The sequence below is a fragment of the Capricornis sumatraensis genome, chromosome 7, assembly GCF_032405125.1.
Source record: "Capricornis sumatraensis isolate serow.1 chromosome 7, serow.2, whole genome shotgun sequence".
In the NCBI taxonomy this organism is placed as follows: domain Eukaryota; kingdom Metazoa; phylum Chordata; class Mammalia; order Artiodactyla; family Bovidae; genus Capricornis; species Capricornis sumatraensis.
The window spans coordinates 74,615,346-74,636,612 of record NC_091075.1 but is presented as its reverse complement, the minus strand read 5'-3'; the positions used below and the strand labels follow the sequence as shown (position 1 = coordinate 74,636,612).

Genomic DNA, 21,267 nt, shown 5'->3' with positions numbered 1-21,267 from the left:
CCGAGCCAAAACTACTGAAGCCCACACACCTACAGCCTATGTTCCGCACCAAAAGAAGCCATCGCAGTGAGAAGCCTGCCAGCAGCAATGAAAAGCAGACCTTGCTCACCACAACTAGAGAAAGGCCACATGCAGCAGCAAAGACAGTGTGGCCACAAATAAATTTTTTTAAAAAATGGACCTACGTAGATATTTTCCCAAAGAAGATACACAGGTCACTAACAGGCACATGAAAAGAGGTTCAACATTGCTAATTATTAGTGAAATGCAAATCAAAACCACAATGAGACACCACCTCACACAGGTCAGAATGGTTGTCATCAAAAAGTCTATAGATAATATCGGAGATGATATGGAAAAAGAGGAACCCTCCTACACTGTTGGTGGAAATGTAAATTGGTGTAATCATTGTGGAGAACTTTATAAAGAACCACTATGGAGGTTCTTTGTTTTGTTCGTAGTGATGCTTTCTAAGGCCCACTTGACTTCACATTCCAAGATGTCTGGTTCTAGATGAGTGATCACACCATCGTGATTATCCCGGTCGTGAAGATCCTTTTTGTACAGTTCTTCTGTGTATTCTTGCCATCTCTTCTTAATATCTTCTGCTTCTGTTAGGTCCATACCATTTCTGTCCTTTATTGAGCCCATCTTTGCATGCAATGTTCCCTTGATATTACCCTTATGGCAGAAAGTGAAGAGGAACTAAAAAGCCTCTTGATGAAAGTAAAAGAGGAGAGTGAAAAAGTTGGCTTAAAGCTCAACATTCAGAAAACGAAGATCATGGCATCCAGTCCCATCACTCCATGGGAAATAGATGGAGAAACAGCGGAAACAGTGTCAGACTTTATTTTTTGGGCTCCCAAATCACTGCAGATGGTGATTGTAGCCATGAAATTAAAAGACACTTACTCCTTGGAAAGAAAGTTATGACCAACCTAGATAGCATATTCAAAAGCAGAGACATTACTTTGCTGACTAAGGTCGGTCTAGTCAAGGCTATGGTTTTTCCAGTAGTCATGTATGGATGTGAGAGTTGGACTGTGAAGAAGGCTGAGCGCCAAAGAATTGATGCTTTTGAACTGTGGTGTTGGAGAAGACTCTTGAGAGTCCCTTGGACTGCAAGGAGATCCAACCAGTCAATTCTGAAGGAGATCAACCCTGGGATTTCTTTGGAAGGAATGATGCTAAAGCTGAAACTCCAGTACTTTGGCCACCTCATGCAAAGAGTTGACTCACTGGAAAAGATTTTGATGCTGGGAGGGAGTGGGGGCAGGAGGAGAAGGGGACGACAGAGGATGAGATGGCTGGATGGCATCACTGACTCGATGGACGCGAGTCTGAGTGAACTCCGGGAGTTGGTGATGGACAGGGAGGCCTGGCGTGCTGCGATTCATGGGGTTGCAAAGAGTCAGACACGAGTGAGTGACTGAACTGAACTGAACTGATGGAGGTTCTTTAAAAAACTAAAAATAGAATGACCACATGATCCAGCAATTCCACTCCAGGGTATATATGTGGAAAAAATGAAAACTAATTTAAAAAGATACAGGCACCTCAATGTTCATAGAAGCATTATTTATAATAGTCCAGATGTGGGAGCAACCTAAGTGCCTGTCAACAGATAACTGACTTAGGAAGATGTGGAGTGTGTATATATTGTATGTTTATATATGGGCTCACACAACACACACACACACGTATACACAGCCTTCCCAGGTGGTGCTAGTGGTAAAGAACCCACCTGCCAATCAGAAGATGTGAGAGATGCTGGTTCTATCCCTGTGCTGGCATAGAGGAGGAGGGCATGGCAACCCACTCCAGTATCCTTGCCTGGAGAACCCCTTGGACAGAGAAGCCTGGCAGGCTACAGTCCATAGGGTTGCAAAGAGTCGGACACAACTGAAGCGACTTGGCACGCATATGTACACACACACACATATACATACACACACCACATCTTGGTTTCCTGGACTGGCATGTTGATCAGCAGTGTAAAGACCATACGTCCCTATTGGTTTCTATTTGTCCTATGGAAGAGGAGCCACAGTGGAATATGACTGTCATAAGAACAAATGAAATGTTGCCTTTTGCAGTAACATGAATGGACCTACAGAATATTATGCTTAGTGAAAAAAGTCAGAGAAAGACAAATACTACATGATATGCATAACCTAAAAAAAATAAGAACACAAATGACTATACCAAAAAGAACCAGAGTCACAGGCACAGAAGACAAATTTATGGTTACCAAGGGGGGAGAGGGAGGTGGGAGGGATAAATTGGAAGGACTAACAGATACAAACTTCTGTACAGAAAATATGGAAGCAACAAGGATCTACTGTACAGCACAGGGAATTTATACCCAATATCCTGTAATAACCTATAATGGAATATAATCTGCAAACAAAATACACAGAAAATGAATCACTAGGCTATACACCTTAAACTGCCACAATATTGTATACCAACTACACTTCAATTTTGAAAAAAACAGAAAATAAAGACAGCTTCAAGGGAAGCTGGAAGCCCTGTGATGTGATGTGATGCCCTGTACTCGTGTCCTCACTTGCTCTGCTCACTTGTACTGAGGATCTGCAGTTCAGTGAGTTTAGGACATATCTTCTTTGAACCAAATTATCTCTTATGAAATGGACAGATGGTATAATGAAATTCCAGCAAACAAACAGATTAAACATACTACTGATAATGCAAGCCTAAGAACACAGCAAAGCTGTCACGTTCTTTGCCTGATACTCCACGAAGAAATCAGATCTGACAAGAAGTTGGCCCAATAAAATAAAAATCTGCACCATGATTTGCAATGTGGATTTACATCCATTGTTGTTTCAGTGAATCTCAGCCTCAGTACCTGTGGTGCTCCATCGGTTTTAGCTAGTGATGGTACTATATACATACAATTAACAAATAAGTTGGAGGTCCAGGCTTAATACTTTTATCCAGATAGGCATCCAGCTAAAGAATTTGGTCAGCCTGGAGTTGTAGTGTTAAAACCCCAACAGTCTCAGGTAGAGACCACCATGCGGTCCTTGCTCTCACACTTTTCTACCAAATAAAGAAAAAGTCAATTAGCAGAGACTGTCAGCCCAGAATCTCAATACTGAGAAAGAAAACAGGGGCAGCAACAGGTTTTGGTAAAAGTTAGAAGAATCTCTCTAAGAGAGAGCAGCAGAAAACAGGACGTTGTTTCTCTGGGAGAAGATAAGAGAATCAGAGAGTGGGTCAGCTGTGAGAGGAGCGCTGATGATACCATAAAAGGGAACAACACAAAAGCTAGAGTCCAAACTGAAAACAGTGGTTCTGCTTCAAGACGGTGACGCAGGGAGAGCCTGAACTCCACTCTTCCCACAGACAACCACGTTCACAGTCACATACAGAACAATTCCTTTGTAAAAAGATCCAGAAACTAGCTGACTGACTCTAGCACATCAGGGGAACAGAAACAAAAACCATACATCGAAGTGGGTAGGAGAGGCTGAGACACAATCTCACCATAAACCCCGTCCCCAGGCACAGTGATCCACAACCAGGAGGGAACTCAGCGCAACGCCCTCTCTCTCTCTGAGAAGCAAAGGATTTGGACCCCCACCTCTGGACCTCAGCTTTTAAGACTTCTACCTCAGTGACCAGCCCCCAAAACACCTAGTTCTGAAAGCCAATGGGGCTTATGTCCACAGACCATAGGCAATCTAAGGCACAGCTCTTAAAAGGCTTGTGGGGACTGACTGCAGTTAATGCCTAGAGCCCAGAGCATAGGTAAAACCACCACCTCCTCTTCAGGAGGACAAACAGAAACCAATAGGGAGATAGGATCTGGTGCTGCTGATCAATGCGCCAGGCTAGGGAGCCAAGGAAAGCCTGCTTAAAAAGGACGACAGGGTCTTCCGTAAGGCAAGTAGCCAAACCAGTGTCCCTGAGGGAGTTCTTATCTCTGCAAAACCCACCCCAAATCTAAACAACTACCTAAACTTTCCCTACAGAAACCTGAGGAGCAAATTTTGGGCTATGACCCACACCTGACCACCTACTCTGCAAAACCAAAAAGTATCAGATGGAGGTTTTTGGGGCCCCAAAGTCAAACCAAGTGATCACCACACTGCCCCAAACATCCAGTATGAAGAAACACGAGGGGCAGCCAGGAGTAAGGGTTGCCCTAAAATTTCCTTACCAGAGGGCTTCACAGAAGCAAGCTGGTGGGGCCAGGGCCCAGGGCCTTGTGCATAAACAGACAAAGTTGATTAGGCACACTGCGGCTCCTTGCAGGCTAGTTAAAAGTCCCCTGAGGTCCCACCTCCTCAGTTTCTGTCGCTACTGCCCAGAAGCAGAGCGCACACACTGGGGTAAGAAACTAGTCTTTATCGTCACTGTACAGGCCCCTCCTAAAGATTAATGATACCTTCTTCCTAGTGGCTCAGACAGTAAAGAATTGGCCAGTAATGCAGAGACCCAGGTTGGATCCCTGGGTTGGGAAGATCCCCTGGAGAAGTGTACGGCGATCAACTCCAGTATTCTTGCCTGGAGAATCCCATAGACAGAGAAGCCTGGTGGGCTACAGTCCATGGGGTCCCACAGAGTTGGACACAACTAACAATTTCACTGTCAACCTAAAGTATATCAGTCTGTGCAGCACCTCTAACTTACTACTTGTGTAAGTAAGGATCACTAATGGGTGTGACTGACACAAGTCAGTCCACATTTCCAAAACTGTAAAGACAAGTACAAAGCCTCACTCTGACTCAGGAGTCACAGCCCTTGGGGAACGGGGCACCAGGGAAGTGCTCCAACAACAGCTCCAGGGGCTACCTCCAGCCCTGGGCAGGTGTGCCTGTAGCTGTGACTCAGGAGGCTGGACAGGGGCAGAGTTTTGCGATCTACAACTACGCACCTTTCCTCCCTGCCTCGGGCGTTGGGGCAGGCTTCTCTTGCCCAGCGGATGGCACCGGGGAAGCGGGTTTCCTCTCAGTTTCCACCTCTTCCTCCTTATCCCGCTTCTGCTCCTTTCTCTCTTCAGGCGGTGGGGGCGAGGGCGGCCAGCCGCTGTCCCGGCCCTCCTTGCACGGCTCGCTGGGCTCCGGCTCCGGCTTCCCCACCCGGCGAGTCAGCAACTCCACCAAGTAGGGCCTGCTCACCTTGGAGAGCGGGGAGGGTGGTGGGGTCTGGCCTGCGGGCTTGGGAGCCAGGGCTGGCTTCTGGGCCAGGGGCAACCTGTTGGCCACCTTGTCCTGCTCCGGAGCCGGGGGCTGGCTGCCGGCCAGTGGGGGCCCGGGCTGGGCCGCAGGAGGAGAGAGGCTGGGAGGGCTTTCAGAGGAGTCCTTCCAGGGGGCTGGGGCTGGCTTCCTCTCTGCAGGGAGCAAGGGACCAGGCTTGAGGGCTGCAGCCTCCATCTCTGGCTCTCCATGTGTGCTCCCTGGGGCCGACGGCGCCCCATCGATACTGTCCCCTGTGCTGCTGTGCCTTTTCTTCTTCTTCTGTTCTGTTTGTTGGTCGCAGTGGAAGCGCAGGGAGTAGTTGGTCCTTCTCAATTTTATTCCGAAAAGGGAAGCTTTATCCTCCCCACCTGGCATCGTGGACTCTGACTTTCCTGCTCCATCTGTGGTCTGGCCATCTGAAGTGGTCACGGGCTCCACCAGGGCCACTGCTTTCTGTGCAGGGTAAGGGAGGCCTGGAACGAGGAAAGATGGAAGGTCTTTGGCAAATTTGCACCCCTCTGTGGTGTCCGTTGGCTCCTGGTGCGCCCTGGGTTTCTCTGCATCTTTCAGGGCCTCTTTAGTATCAGCAGCAGGGGGCTGGGGCACGGCCTCTTCGCTGGGTCCCGGCCCAGATCTTTTCCTGATGCTCTCCCCTTCCGTGCTGGGTCTGGAGCCCTCCCCGACGCCATCAGAGAACTTTTGCCAGGCAGGTTTAATGGAGAATTTGGCATTTACGGGCGGGGTCCTCCGGAGGTTTCCACGGGAATCACACCGGCCCCTGGGCATGTGCTCATCCCCAGCCCGAGACTGCTCTCTCTCACCACGCTGGTCACTCTCCGAGCTCTTCAGGATTCGGGATCGAATAGAAGCCCATTCAGCGAGCGCGGCTGTGCTGCTTGGAGACTCTGGTAGGGGCCTGGTCTTTGCACTGCCTGCCCGGGGTTCCCCCAGGGCTCGGGGTGGGTTTTCCAGGGCTGGGACATCCACCAGCTTCTTTTCTTCCGACAAGCCCAGGAGAGACTTGCACGCAGTGTCCTTGATCTGGCTCAGGTTGACGGCCGGGCCACAGAGCTGGGCTCCGGTGACCAGGATGGCCGTGTGGGGGATGCTCAGGGTCGAGGGCAGGGCGTGGGAGGCTGGGCTGGCTTTGGGGGCCTTGGGCTCTTGGGGAGCTGAGGTGAGCCCCTCATCTTTCATGGGCTTCACCGGGCTCAGATTGACTTTGGGGAAAAGAATTTGTTTCCCTCCTGATGACACCTGGAAAGTGTACGGTCTGGGCATGGTCTGCCTCTCCTCCACCTCCTGCCATCTGAGTTCCTCCACCTTTCTGTCTGTTTCTGGAGTGGCAGCTTCCTTCTTCTCTCCTGGCGCCAGCATCTCTTCCACCTGGGCCTCTTGCTTCTGGGGAGGCTGCATGTTGGTTTTTTCCCTCATTTCCTGCCGTCCACAATCACGATCCCCAGGAACTTCCTCCTGCCTTCGGGGCTGCTCCCCCGATGTCTCAGTGGCCTCTTGGCTCTGCTTCACCCAAATACTCGGTTTCTCGGAGTTTTCTCTCAGCTTTTCAAGTTTCGGGTGATCTTGGTCTTCTCCTTTCTCTGCTAAGTCGCTCTGAAATGGGCTCCTCAAGCCGCTTTTGTGGTCCAGCTGCGGCTGAGTCTCCTCTTCCACTCTCGGTGCTTCCTGAAGCTTCTTCTCCACTTCCTGCCTCCTCTTGGCCTCTAAGTCTTCTCTCTTCTTCAGTTCTTCCCTCTTCCTCACCTCCTCCTCCTCCCGCCTTCTCTGGGCCTCCAGCTCCTCCTGCCTCCTGAGCTCCTCCATCCGTTTTTCCTCCTCCAGCTCCCGCTGCCTCTCCTCCTCTTCCAGCCGCTGCCTCTCGGCTGCCCTCCGCCCCTGCTCCTCCAGCTCCTCCAGTCTTCGGAGTTCCTCCAACTCTCTTTCCTCCTCCTCCCGTCGCAGGTTCTCGGCCTCCTGCCAGCTCTGAGCCTCCATCTCCTCCTGCACCAAGCATCTCCCCAGGTGCTGCGCCTCTTCCTCCGGGCACACGGGCTCCTCGGCCTCTGGGAGTCCTCCTTCCTCTTCCTCCCTCTGCTCTGGGCCCTGGGAACCCGGCTCTTCCAGGCTCCGTGTCTCTTCTTCACGCTGCCTCTTCTTTGCCTCTAGCTGTATTTCTCTTTCCTCTCCCTCCTCCTCCTCCTCCTCCTCTTCCTCCAAGAGTTCCTGCCTTCTATTCTCCTCCCAAAGCCTCCGCTCCAGAGCCTGGAGCCTCTGCTCTTCCAGGCGTCGCCTCTCCGCAGCTTCGGCCTTTTGCCGTTTGCACTTGGCCTCAAGTTCTCGCCAGTATTCTTCCTGGCGTCGCTTCTCTTCCTCCGAGTCCCGCGGCTCCGGCTCTCTTTCATGCCAGATTGGCTTGTCTTCTCCAGGGTGTCCGTTCTGGTCCAGGGACAGCTGATGCAGAAGGCCACCGCGCTCGTTCTGTCGATCCTAACGTGGGTAAGGGAAAGAGAATTAGCTTTCCCTGTGCCCAGGCCACCTTTATTTACAATCTCATTCACCGATGTGGGTGGCCCTCCTTATCGTGAAAGAGGGACCACGTTCCCACCACAGACACAGGTCACCGCAGGCAGGGAAGAACTTCAACCGTTGGGTTTCCTCTCTATATGTCATCCTCAAATTCTTTTTTCTTAATACACATGTGTAATCATAGGAAAACCAGTAGCCCAGCATTAGAAAGGTGAGGAAAAATAAGATGAGCACGTCATCAATGTCCCCTGAAACTTATGACTCAGAAGTCTAATCAAACTGAAGAACCTTTGACTCAGGCTATGGCATAGGAAAGTGAGCCATCTGTCTGCTGCAAAGCAAAATGTCTGGAGCCCCTCGGAAGGGAGCCTCTCTCTCTGAGGTCCACCAGCCACTGATGGGGGGCAACAGGTCAGAAAGGGTGGTGGAAGAGAAAAGGGCCCATTCACTCTTGTGCCAGCAACAGAGCCATATCCCCGACAGGGAGAGACCAAGTTCCTTCCATAGGCCCCTCACAGCACCACCCCACTAGGCAGCATCAGGATGTCTGCCAGGCCATACATACCCCGACAAGTCGCCTGTGCTTCCTTGACACCCTCTGGTTTTTTGGCTTAATGGACAGTTTGTGCTTGGCGGCACTGTTATCCAGTCGAGCGATGGCCAGGGGGATGGCATCCAGGTTGACACTTTCGATGGTGCCAGCAGAAGAAAGGTGCCTCTTGGGCCGGGACGGTTTAACTGGAGCAGCCTACAGTGGAGATTGAAAATATGAAGTCAGTCCAGATGAGAGAAGAGCTTTCAGGGAATCTAGCATGGCGGCCCTTGTTAGAGTTTGCTCCTGGCCCAGCCTGGCCCAGGAGATGCTGCCAAGCGCAGGGGGTTCACGGGCATAGTGAAGTGAGCACTGCTTTTAGAACCAAAAGACACTGAGCATTTGTTTCACCAGTGATATCTGTATTAACTGGTAAAGGCCATTTAATCTCTCAGGGACTAATTTTCCTACTGTGAATGATATGTGGGTTAGATTAGATCGGGGGTCAGTAAGACATAGTCAGGGGTCCTGTCTGGGTAAAGTCTTGCTGGTACACAGCAACACCATTGCCCGTGGCTGCTTTTGTACTACAAAGGAAGAGCAGAACAAAGGAGAGTCTGGTAGTTGCAACTTTATGGCCACAGGGCCTAAAATAAGCAGTAGTTTGCTAAGCCCTGGACAAGCTCATCGCTATGCTAAGAACATTGTAACTCTGAGGGCCTTCCATTGCCACAGACGTGTACACGCCTCAGCTCTTACTTTAGAGGGGACATACAGGGACAGGGGAGCCTGGTGGGCTGCCGTCTATGGGGTAACACAGAGTCGGACACGACTGAAGTGACTTAGCATAGCATAGCATCTTTTTTTTCACCTTTGTGTCAATCCTCTTTATGCCCAAGTAGCAAATCTCACTTGTTAAGTGGTCAATAAATATTTATTGAAAGAAGGAACAATAAGTTCTCCACCTAGGTCATCAGATGTGTTATCGGCAAAAAATGCTTTGGCACAATCACGCCAGAGTCGCGGGGCACTGGCGCACTGAAAGGGAAAAGGAGGAGGCCCCCAGGTGAGAACGTGAAGGGCAGTTCTTCAAAGGATGAACTGCAGAACCGCTTGCAGCTCTGTACCACAGGTATGGTCACTTAAAAACCACAACCTGAGACCAATCGTAAACATTTAAGTAGGTCAGAGAGATCCAGGCTCAGAAGCCAGGCTGAGCCAAAACCAGGCCTGTAACTTCAGAGAACTCACAGGCAGACAGGGAGGCAAGGGCTCCTGGCCACACCGGGCAGCAGGGGGCGCGCACGGCCCTACGTTTCTCCTCCGCAGCATCCGTGGAGGCCAGGGTTCACCTGTTTGACTGTTTGTGCTGTTAAGTGCAAAGTCGGTGGGTTTAGCCAATGGCTTTGTTCTTTGCAATTATCCTTCATATTTATGCACAAAGATAAAAGACATAGCTAGCTCCAAGAGCAAAGTAAATGCTCAGTAAATAATAATTTATTACAAGAAGCATGGAAGTAAGGAAAAATAATTCCAGTCATTGGTCTCCTAAGACTTTATTTATTTATGCTTATCTTTATGATAGGTGTCAAATTCTAAACCTCTGTTGAAGAGACAGGAATTAAACATTTCTATCCCCTAATGAATGCATGAATAAAGGGAGTTAGAGCCAAATGTGATAGACCGAAGACACAGATGAAGCATTTGAAGCTGAGATTTAAATGCAGTGTTTCATGTCTAGTTATTCAGGCTGGGCCTCTGCATCTGGGTGGTGGGACTGTCTTGAGCCACCCCCTGACCTGGGGACACTCCCCTGTTGAAGAGATGCCCATGATCGCCATAGGGCTCCTTAGGCAATATCCCAGGTTTCAGTGGAATGCAGAAAAGTTAAAAACCAGAAATACACATAAGTGAAGAAATGCTATCATCTTTCCTGGGCATCTCTAAATAGGAGGAGGGGCTTCCCAGGTGGCTCAATGGTAAAGAATCGCCTGCCACAGCAGGAGATGTGGATTCCACCCCCTGGCTGGGAAGATCCCCGAGAGGAGGAAATGGCAACCCCCTCCAGCATTCTTTCCTAGGAAATCTCATGGACAGAGGAGTCTGGCGGACTACAGCCCATGGGCTCGCAAAAGAGTTGGACATGACTTGGAGAAGGAAATGGCAACCCACTCCAGTACTACTGCCTGGAAAATCCCATGGATGGAGGAGCCTGGTAGGCTACGGTCCATGGGGTCGCAAAGAGTCGGACACGACTGAGCGACTTCACTTTCACTTTAGCTACTAAACAACAACAAACAGAAGGATACTCTTTTCCTTACAGACTCTTCACCTGCAGGTATTCTTGAATGTCTTTTTCAATGGCTTACCAGTGTCTTGAAGTATTAATACATGATGTTTTTAGGAAAACTACCGACATCTGAGACTCCAAACAGACTTGGTGAGAGCGTGGCAGTTTTTCAGAGCAGGGTTTAGTTCCAGCCATTGCATCGCCATGGAAACAGATGCCAACATCTACCACTGGTTGCATTTTGAAGAGATTTAAAGTAATAGATGAAGGCAGCATTTATGAATGGAAAAATGAGGCAGCAGCTTGCCCAACAAAAAGAAAAACAGAAGTTAAAGAGTAAGGAAGCTACAAACACAAGTTCAAATCACGTTACCTTCTCTTCCATCTCACTTCTGGCTCCGGGCAGATTCAGAGGACTTGGAGAACTTGGCGTCTCACTGGACTGGAACGGCAGAGAGAGTGCTCAAGTCAAACGGGAGCACAGGAAGTCCTGGGCAAACGCAGCCAGCGTCTGTGCGGAGGGCCACCCCCTCCCTGAGCAGAGAGCGCTGGCAGGTTCACGGTGGAGACTCTGCTGTGTCCAGATTCCACCAGGGCTCCGGAGGCTCAGTATTCACTCCCCTCTCCCTAGAGTTCAACTCATTTCCCATCTGGGTGGGCTCCAACCTCAGTCCCTGATGTGTTTCCCCGCTGCTGAGAGAATCGGGGACTGCCCTGTCGCCAGCCAGGCAGAACTCTGACCTCACAGCTTTCAGCCTGGCTGGCTGCCTTCCACCCCCTTCACCTGCCAGACCTCTTCTCCATGAGAAAGAAAGGGGGCCCTTCTAGTGGCACACACAGGCCTGGGCTGAGGAGGTAGGTGACCAGAGGAGGCGAGAAAACTCTGGCGGAAGGGAGGGAGGGAGAGAGGAAAAGAGAGGAAGAGGAGGAAGAAAAAGGCTAACGGTTCACATCCCAGTCACCTTGCAGGTCCTGGGTACATGCATATCACGTCACGTGCACCAGGTATACTTTCTGCCTCCTGTCACCTAAGTTTACAAAAGGGTCTCATTGCCCCTTCCGGATCCAGAACATCACCTTGCCCTACCTCAGTCCATTTTCTGCACCACACTTAGAAGCATCTTTAGAAAACATAAGTCAGATTGTATCACTGCCCTGCTGAAAACTACTCAGAGGGGAACTTCCCTGGCGGTCCAGTGGTTAAGACTACACACTTTGAATGCGGGGGCGCGAGGGTTCAATCCCTGGTCAGGGAACTAAGATGCTACATGCCTCATGGCACGGTCAAAAAGGAAAATAAGATACTAAGGTAAAAATAATAAAAAATAAATTCAAAAATTTCTCAGCAGTTTCTGATCACTTTCCAAACAATTCGCCCCTTCTCCCGTGGTCTAAATGACTCAGCGTCTACACTGTGATCCACAGCCACCCTTCGCCCTCATCCACACTAGCCTGCTTTCTGTGCCTCCTTCAGGACAACACTGAGTTCCGTCTCTGGGTGTCTGTACTTGTTCTTCCTTGCGCCAAGAACACCCTCCACGCCTTCTCAGGGCCATCTGACTTCCTTGTCTAAAGAAGCAAAGCCCTCTCCAACCACATTGCTCACTTTTGTGTCACCGTTTCATTTTCTAGGCAGCATTTTTATTAATCCGAAATTATGATACCTATTTGCTGAGTTGTTTGTTGTGTGACACTCCATTAGAATGTAAACTGCACTAAGGCAGTCCTGTGTTTACACTGTGATCCCTCAGCTGAGCACCTACTGAATGAACGACCCACCTTGTCCCCCAGACCACTGTGCCCTGTGCTTATCAGATCTTCAGTGACAGGGAAGACAGTTGCTCTGGTCCATAGGAATCCCTGAATCAAGGCCAATGGCTAATGTTCCTGCCCAGCACTCAAGAGACTGGAGATGAGGATTGTTGGATCAGCCAAGAGAGAGGGGCCCTCTCTGTGCCTGCTTCACCTACCACCCACACGCATGGGCACCAAGAGGCATCAGGGCTGGGCCCAGGCAGAGACAGACAACAAAGGAGATTGTCGTCTTTTATCTCCTTCCTTCTTTTGCTCTACAACTTGGAGAGCACTTAGCTTTCTTACTATTCTTATGATGCATTAGCTGATAATAAGTATGACTTTTTCCAGGGGCACTTTAGTAACACCCAACATCATTTCAGGCACCACGGTAGGCATAGCACAGAGAATGCTTTCTTGTAAGCATGGGAAGACTGAGCCTCAGCTAAGAACTGCCTATCTACCTACCAGTAGGACTGTTTCTCCTTTTCCCATAAGAGGTCCGAAGGCTCTCCTGCTGCTGCTAACTGCTGCTGCTGCTAAGTCGCTTCAGTCGTGTCCGACTCTGTGCGACCCCAAAGATGGCAGCCCACCAGGCTCCCCCATCCCTGGGATTCTCCAGGCAAGAACACTGGAGTGGGCTGCCATTTTCTTCTCCAATGCATGAAAGTGAAAAGTGAAAGTGAAGTCACTCAGTCGTGTCCGACTCTTAGCGACCCCATGGACTTCAGCCTAACAGGCTCCTCCATCCATGGGATTTTCCAGGCAAGAGTACTGGAATGGGGTGCCATTGCCTTGCTGCTAAAGGGACTTTTATTTCAGGATCTGCTCAGAGTGATTCTTTCAAAGTGTCAAAAGAATGGACTTCTCTGGGGGTACAGCGTATAGGAATCTGCCCACCAATACAGGGGACATGAGTTTGATCCCTGCTCTGGGAAGATCCCATATGCTGTGGGCTAAGCCTGTACACCGCAACCACTGAGTCCGAGCCTTAGAGCCCACAATCCACAACTACTGAGCCTGCGTGCTGCAAGTACTGAAGACTGTGTGCCTACAGCCCATGCTCCACAACAAGAGAAGCCACCACAGTGAGAGGCCCTCGCACTGCAACGAAGAGTAGCCCACGCTCGCCACTACTAGAGAAAGCCCATGCACGGCAACAAAGACCTAGCACAACCATAACTAAACTTAAAAAAAAAAAAAAAGAGAGAGACAAAATTTAGATAGGATAGTGCTGGATCAATGCGACTTTCCACACTAAGTAAACTTCAAGCTGGTCGGTTTGAATATTCTATGCTTGTGCAGCACCTACTTCATTCTTTTCTCATTTCAAGTCAGTCCAGTTCCACAAGTAATTATTCAGTGCTCCTAAGTAGGCAGTGATGCTATCCTGGGCATACAGATGTGTAAGACCCAGTCTGTCCTCAAGGAGCTCAACAGTTTGGAGATGGAGAACAAACAGTTATATGGTCACAGATGCAGAGCAGACACGTAAGAAACACTCAGGATGCACAGCGACGGCAGAGGGGGGACGGTGCAGCTCGGGGGTGAGGGCAGCCCGAGTCTCCAAAGAGTTAAGCGGAAGACGCTGGGAAGAGGGGGTGCAAAGGGCTCGTCTCCCTCGCCTCCCCCTCTTCCTGGCTGGCCCCCCTGCAGCTCAAGGGGTAATGGAGGTGCTGGGCTACTCATCAGGAAAGCTTCTTCCACCTTTCTCCCCACCCTGCAGACCCCGGGGTTACTGACGCCCCCTCCCACTGCCCAGCCTCCTCCCGGCCTTGTGAGCAATCAAGTCATTCCCTGGAGGAGCTTTACTTTGTTCTCGGTGTCTGAGAGGATGAGGTCTTGCTGAGTCACAACTTCCACAGGACTGGTGAGGAATGGGTCCTCTTCGAAGCGAGCCTCGCCACTGTCTGCCTTCTTCATGGGAATGGCGTTGGGTGGTGGCTGCCCAAACTTGATGTTCTTGCCCAACTGTCGCTGGAGAGAAACAAAAGAAGGACGTTCTGAAGCGGTGAAGCGGTTCACAATAACCACGGTCAGGTTCCTCAGCATAGCTAGCAGGCACTGAGGCATATTCTCTACATGACTGGTTTCTAGACTAGACACCAAGCCAGAAAGCCCTGATGCAGTCCTGTAATTACTGAGTCTCCTTCCCAGTATTTCTTTTTTTTCCCACCTTCGAGCCATGAGCCTTTTCATTCAGCCACCTCTTTCATGGAGATGCCAACATTTCCAAGGGGGGTAGAGAGATCATATTTCTGATCAAAAAAGTTGGGTATGACAGAAATTTTTTGATTTTTGTCAAAAAATCAAAAGTCTTTCAAAGGCACAAAAGTACTTGAAAGGTACAAAAATTATATAGAAAATAGTTTCATGAGCTGCAAGAACCACTGCGGGAAATCAAGACTGTTGTGGCTGCACAAACAAAGGAACCCTCCAGCCCCTTTTGGACACATTCCCCTTGAATATTTATTTCATCTACCTTCTTCACCAGCCCCTAACTTGAACATCCTATTTGGGTTACAGTGGGTACCACGGCCAGAGGGAAGAAGGCCCAGGCCAATAAGTCTTTCCATGAATGATGCTTAACACACGGAAAAGATGAAAGCAATCTTGTTCTGCCACTAGGATGTCCTCTTTGCCTTGCCACAGCTACCCGCTGTGACCCACAGGCCAGAAGGAACACAGTGGGTCAGAGAAGGAGGCTGGAGTAAGGGCCAGAGAGAGACTGATCGCTGGTGCGAGGGAGCTGAATGGACGGTGGCAGGAGGGTAAGGACAGAAATTAGGAAGAAAAATAGTATTTAGAATTAAAGAAAAGCTGGATTAAAAAGGGAATTATTTTAAAATATATAAACACAATAGTTTTTAATATAAGGCAAAATATTTAATGGGCTTGATAAATTAGATATAAAATATTTAATAGAAAATGAATGACATTGAGGAAGAAAAAGAGGTAAGCTGTGGTCATCTGAAAGAAGACTGTAATGACTCGAATATATTGTAGAAATTACTGCCTTTATCTACATCGGGGATTCTCAAGCTTGGCACGATTGACATTTGAGGCCAGATAATTCTTTGTTGTGGGGAGCTCTCCTGCGCATCATAGGATGTTTAGCATCACCCCTGCCCTCTGTTTAGCATCACCCCTCACCAGACAATACCAGCAACCCCTGTTCACTTCTGTCTGGACAACCAAAAAAATGCCTCCAGGTGTTGTCCAATGTCCCCTCGTGGGGAAGATCGCCTCTGGGTGAGAACTACTGCTCTATACCTAGGTCTTTTATGATTCAAAAGAAAAAAAAAAAAACAATACATCATCTGATCTTTATCTTTAATGTAGCTAATATTTAATCCCACAAAGCTGCAAAAAGCCTTAGCAATCACATTATCTGAACCCCTCGTTTTACCAAAAAAAGTCAAGGTCCAGTGACTGGCCCAAGCTTATGGAATGAATGAGTGGTACCAAAGGGACCTGAATTCATATCTTCTAAAACATATTCAGTGCTGTTTTCATTGTGCTCCACTGGTTCTCATAAATTTACACTGCACTTCCCTCCTCTTACTGGGATAGAAAGAGAGGATCTGGCATTTTTACCACCTTACTGAAGGTGGCCTCCCTTGAGGAAAATGCCCCTTCTCTCTCTGAACTCAAGAGTATCAAATCCACCTTCACCCAACTCCCCCTCGGCTTTACATGGCGGACGGTGAAATTGCAGAGACATGAAAGAGATGAGCCCCAGGTCCCCTCCCCGCACCCCAGGCACCCCAGCATGCCAAGTCAGGGGCACAGAGAGACAAGGACTCAGATTCGATCTGCTGTATCTCAGCCTGAACCCAGCTCCCCCTGACACCACGGGGAGGGAACACACATCCAAAGCCCAAGTTCAGCCAGTGAAGTACAGCTTGAACAGCCTAGAGGGGTTTCAGGGAGGAGAAGGCTGCAATAGGGTGTCTTCTAAAATGAGTTTAGCAGGAAGCGGCAGTTAGTGTCTACTCTAAGCAGATCAATAAGCAGGCACAGTTAGAACAGCCGATGGTGTTAGACAAGAGGACATGGTGTAACAAAGCCACAGGCCCTGTGGCACTCTTGCTGCCCTGTGGGAGATGCATGGGGGCCTGGGCAGGAGGGGCAGGAAGAGCTCCCACATCCTAGTCACAGTCTGCGCAGGGGCTCCCTCTGCAACTCCCAGCCCAGCCTTTGGTTGACCAGTTATCTCTTCTCTAAGTGTGCTGGTAAAGAGCTAAAAGCTTTTATCCAATCACCCTAGAATGAGACCTCCTGTGTCAGGGTCTGCCATCTACCAATGTTCTTGAATATCTAAAATGAGGGTATTTCTTCTACTCAGAATGGAAAGAATAATTCTTTAATGAGTTCCCAAGGAGACTAAGCTTAATACATTAATGCTCTTTCGTTAGGATTTTGGCCACCATCACAAAAAGAATGAACGTGCTGACTTTTCTGTTTGTTTTTGTTAGAGTCCTTTTTAGAACATGGATGTCAAGTTCACATTACTTATATTGAAATAAACTCCAAAGATGGGATGGTTATCGTGGCTACCAAAGGAAAATGAAAGAGAAAATGGGGGAAAAATATTAGATGTGATAAGAACAGGTGAAATAAGGTACGCAGGACAAAGCTGGGGAAATGGAGAGCATGACGTTAAGAAACAAAGTTGAGAGTTAAAGTGGAAAATTGAGAGGAGGGTGAAGGGGGCAGACAGGAGGCCCAGGGAGGAGAATCTGCAGCCCTGACGGCAGGTACAACAGCTGAAGGGGGCAGGATGGAGGAGATTGGAAAGGAGGGAGAGGGAGAGGGCGGGAATGAGAATGTGTGTGTATCTGAGGGTTGATTTATGCCACGGATACGTTCATCCTAGCAAAAGAAACACAATGCTGTTGCCTTTGAGAATGACAATGAGCATCTCCATAAAGCAGCTGATTTAAAATTCCTCCGGAGAAACCAAATTCAGGCTGCTGGTTAGGGAGCTTGGGAGGAGGGCGAGGGAAGGAGGAGGGGAGGACCCAGGTCATGCAAAAAGTGACGGCCACCATCCAGGGACAGGAAGGCAGCCTCTCTGTCCAGACAAAGGCCTGTCCTCGCAGACACACCCTGCAGTGGTCACAGGCCAGGGCAGGGCTGCAGGGCCAAGGCCACGGTGACTGAGCCCCAGGCTCTCAAGGGCAAGGCTCTTGTACCTGATCTGTGGTTCCCACTCCAAATCTTTCCCTCAGCTGACTCAGAGGGGACGGGGCTGCTGGACACTTCGTCTGATTTATTGACAACTAAAAGATGACTGTCCAAACCTATCTGCCATCTCAGATGTCGAATGAATTGAATACAGGGATAAATATGGCTTTTTGGTGACTTTTTTTCTGCCCACTACTCAGGCATTGTCCTGGGAAGAACTGTGACACAAGCAGTCACTCAAAACCAGACCGTTAAGATGAGCTTGCCCTTAAGCTTCCAGGGAAATAAACTATTACCACTTCTTCCATCTACAGACAGATGTATTTTAATAGATATGTATATTTTTACATATCCACGGATTCTTTATATGCACTGAGATAATAACCAGAGGGGAGAGTGGAACCTCTGTGCCTAAACTGAGTCCGTGTTACTTATGGCAATGAATGGAGTTACTGTTAGACTGGAATGTGAGCTAAAGGGGCGATATTTTATTCATTCAAATTTGGCCATTTGGCTGTAAAATGGAATGCTGGAGAATGATATTATAGGAATGCACATCTATATTTATGAGGCTCTTTTCCTATGGTGTAGAAATTCCAAGCACATCATATTCTGTAGCTCTCACACTGCCAATTTAGATTTCCCCAGATTTTTCATAGCCATCCTTCATGCTACGACTATAAGAACAAGGCAGAGAGAAAATAAAATTGCTGTCTTCTCGAGCGAACTCCAGATACTCCCATAGTTAAAATGAATTTAAGAGAATGAGCAAAATCAATGAGCAAAATCACACACAGATTTAAAGACATCTGCTCTGTGCAGAAGCGGTGAAGACCAGGTATTTATTCTTTGTGTCCTTGACAGCTGCACGAGGTGCTCAAATCCTCAAAGGTAAGACACTTTGGCATTTTAAAGTGAAATCCAGCCCGGCAGGAGACAGCAGCTACTGAAGACAGAGGTTCTTCCTCCTGAGCTAAACAGTCCGTGGACTAATAGACTGAGCCTTTTCTGACAAAGCTCTGGTATTATTCTAAAAATCACCTGCGGGCTTGGTCTGTGATATTCCTGATTCCTATCATCAGTAGGTGCATACATACTTCACAGCCTGGTTTGCTCTGAAATAAATAGGCACCTCCCTGATATGTGCTCTGGGAACATCAAGGTCACTGTAGTCCAATGCATTGCAGTGCAAAGCTTACAAAGCCACTCCGTGCTCTAGCAGATGAACAGTGATTTTCTATAAATGGCAGACTTTACAACTGGAGGGGCTCTTCAGATCAGCCATCACACACATCTTCTTTGTTTTTCAGATGAGGAAGATGAGGGTCAGAGAGCTTTAATGATTTGCCCTGAGGCCACAAAGCCAGGTGACGGCAGAGGCCTGTCAGGCATTTTTTTATTTCACTACTGGCCACAGAACAACTGACTGTTATGTATAGGGTCCTTAAGAAGGACGCTACTGTTATTTCTGTCCTTTATAACTATCCTGTATATTCAAATCTGTTCTATGCACATGCATTATCTTTATACTCAGGGAAAAAAAGGTAATTTTTCTTCTAAAGGTTCAATCGCTTGCTACAGAAATTTTGGCAGGTGGTAGATTCACACTGTTCAGGAAAGAGTAGGCTTATTTATGCTCTATTCAGTCATTCTGTGCTCAGCGGACGGACACTAACCATCACTGGTACAACCTAGGACAGTTCTGGCTGAGATGACTACATGTGGACACTAGGGGGCAACCTTTCCAAATGCAGTCATTACAGGCGCAGCTCTGGTTTCCATGGGCTGGGAAGTTTCTTGAGCCAGAAAAAAAAACAAACACTTTTTTTTTTTTTTTTAATGGCATTTCAGTAGAAATCTCATTTCAAAAGAATGTCTTAATAATGGTGGCAAATTAGCTTGCTAGGACATTTACTGTCAATAGGTGTTATCCACTACTTCTCTCTTTTTAAAATAAACATACATACATACATACATACATACATACACAAAGACAACTCCAGACATAAAAAACATACATGCGTCTGACATAAATAAACACCCTCATTCCATGCTGGAGTCTACGAAGGGGTGGTCTTTTATGCTGCTTACTAAGCATCAATACCAGCATAATGTTTTTATGGAAAAATGCAAAGCATTCATGCAAGTTAATAAGTTAACTACTATTTCTATGACTTACCAGGAACATACTGCTTAGTCGACTGAAAAATAAAGCACAGTCTTTTGGGGGTGATACAGTGATATCTTATGGCACTCTAAAAATCACATTTGCTATGATAAGGGTCCCCATTTCCCTCCTTGAATAGCAGAAGTCTCTTATTATATTGTTTCAAAACATAGCATTAGAGCTGTAAGGAAGCTTATGCATATCCATGCAGCGGAAGCAAAATTAGGCAGACCTCCTGTGAGTACATGTCATCCAGAGGAGAGCGTTCAATTAGACAGCTATTCTGTTTCCCGCACATTTCTCCTCCTGCATTAACAGAACTGTTGCTTCAGAGAAGTTAGTTGTTTTACATTTTATTAATTATGAAATCAGATTCTTTAAACTTAGGCCTTATGTCATTAACACAAACAACAGGCATTCACATATTTCTACTGAGTTTCTACATTTTCAATATTGCAGAATTATCTATTTTTTACAACTCCAAATCCACTTCATGGAGTGGTGCTGGCATGTGGTGTGGTGTAACACAGGTGCTACCGTTTAAGACAACAGACTATTACCTAATCTTTAAAGAACTCCTTGAAAGCCCTTGTGAAATACAGTTGGTTTGTAGACCGAGACCTGCAGGTCACTCCCCTTAGAAAGGGAATATTATGAGGGTTCATTGCTTCTTAGGAATAATATCCAGGAGCCAGAAACTTCAAGAAGGAAAGGTAAGTGGGGGGTGGTTAAGGTTTTCTTCGGCCATCACTGCCCTTTCCTTTTCTCCAACTGAAGAGAAGCGACTAAGGCTAACTTTCCCTTCTGAGTCTATAAAATCTGTAGCAGTACGGCCAGCAAGAACCAAGAATGGGAGCTAGTCAAGATGTGCTGGAATTTGAAGGAAGTGCCTAGGTTAGTTCTGAGGGCAGGACTATGGCCTTGGGCAGTGAGCTGGTAGGTATAAAGATCTAGGCAAGTCTGGGTGTGGTTCCAGGGTGTTGGCTATTTCCCAGTTGCCATATGCTATATTTAGCTGAGTACATGTGGAATATGCAACCAAACACAGGTCACAAAATACATAGTTTAATATTCGGTAGAAACAAGAATATTTCAAGCAAGTAGAAAACTCTGAGTACCGTGCTTCATCATGTCAATAGCTACTCAAGCCAGCTGTCTCCTTTATTATTTTTTCGCTTGGTTCATTCATTAATTTGTTCATTCACTGTTGCAGACTTACAAACAGATGGAAACCAGCACACCAGAGTCCCCTGTACACAGTCTGGATCGCCTCCAAGCAACCCAAGCTCAGAGAAGTGCTTGCTTAGGCACTTCTGCCGGGTGAGTGAGTTCTACTGAGCACTCGGGCAAACCTACGTTGTCAGATCCCAGGGGTCTTCGCTGCCCTTGCTTTTCCTGGATTTCCCATTATTTCAATCTCATTCGGTGAAGAATTATTTTATCTTCATTATTAAAGGAGTTACCACCTGAGTCAGTTTTATGGAGGAAAACTGCCCACCTCTGCAGCACAAACAGGAGGGAAGCGGAAGAGCTTCACAGATTCCCTCTGGGACAGGGTGGC

The 21,267-nt window shown here is 48.0% G+C and overlaps 1 protein-coding gene across 1 annotated transcript in view; it reads right to left on the bottom strand.

The window, feature by feature from the left end:
* CRACD (capping protein inhibiting regulator of actin dynamics) overlaps positions 1-19,727 on the bottom strand; it is a 30,945-nt gene extending 11,218 nt beyond the window's left edge. The window contains exons 1-5 of the mRNA XM_068974949.1: positions 19,719-19,727; positions 14,162-14,326; positions 10,929-10,997; positions 8,299-8,481; positions 4,907-7,694 (exon numbers count right to left, since the gene is read on the bottom strand). Of these exons, the coding sequence (XP_068831050.1) occupies positions 4,907-7,694; positions 8,299-8,481; positions 10,929-10,997; positions 14,162-14,326; positions 19,719-19,727 (3,214 nt within the window). The remainder of the gene's footprint in view (positions 1-4,906; positions 7,695-8,298; positions 8,482-10,928; positions 10,998-14,161; positions 14,327-19,718) is intronic.
* Between the last annotated feature and the right edge of the window lie 1,540 nt (positions 19,728-21,267).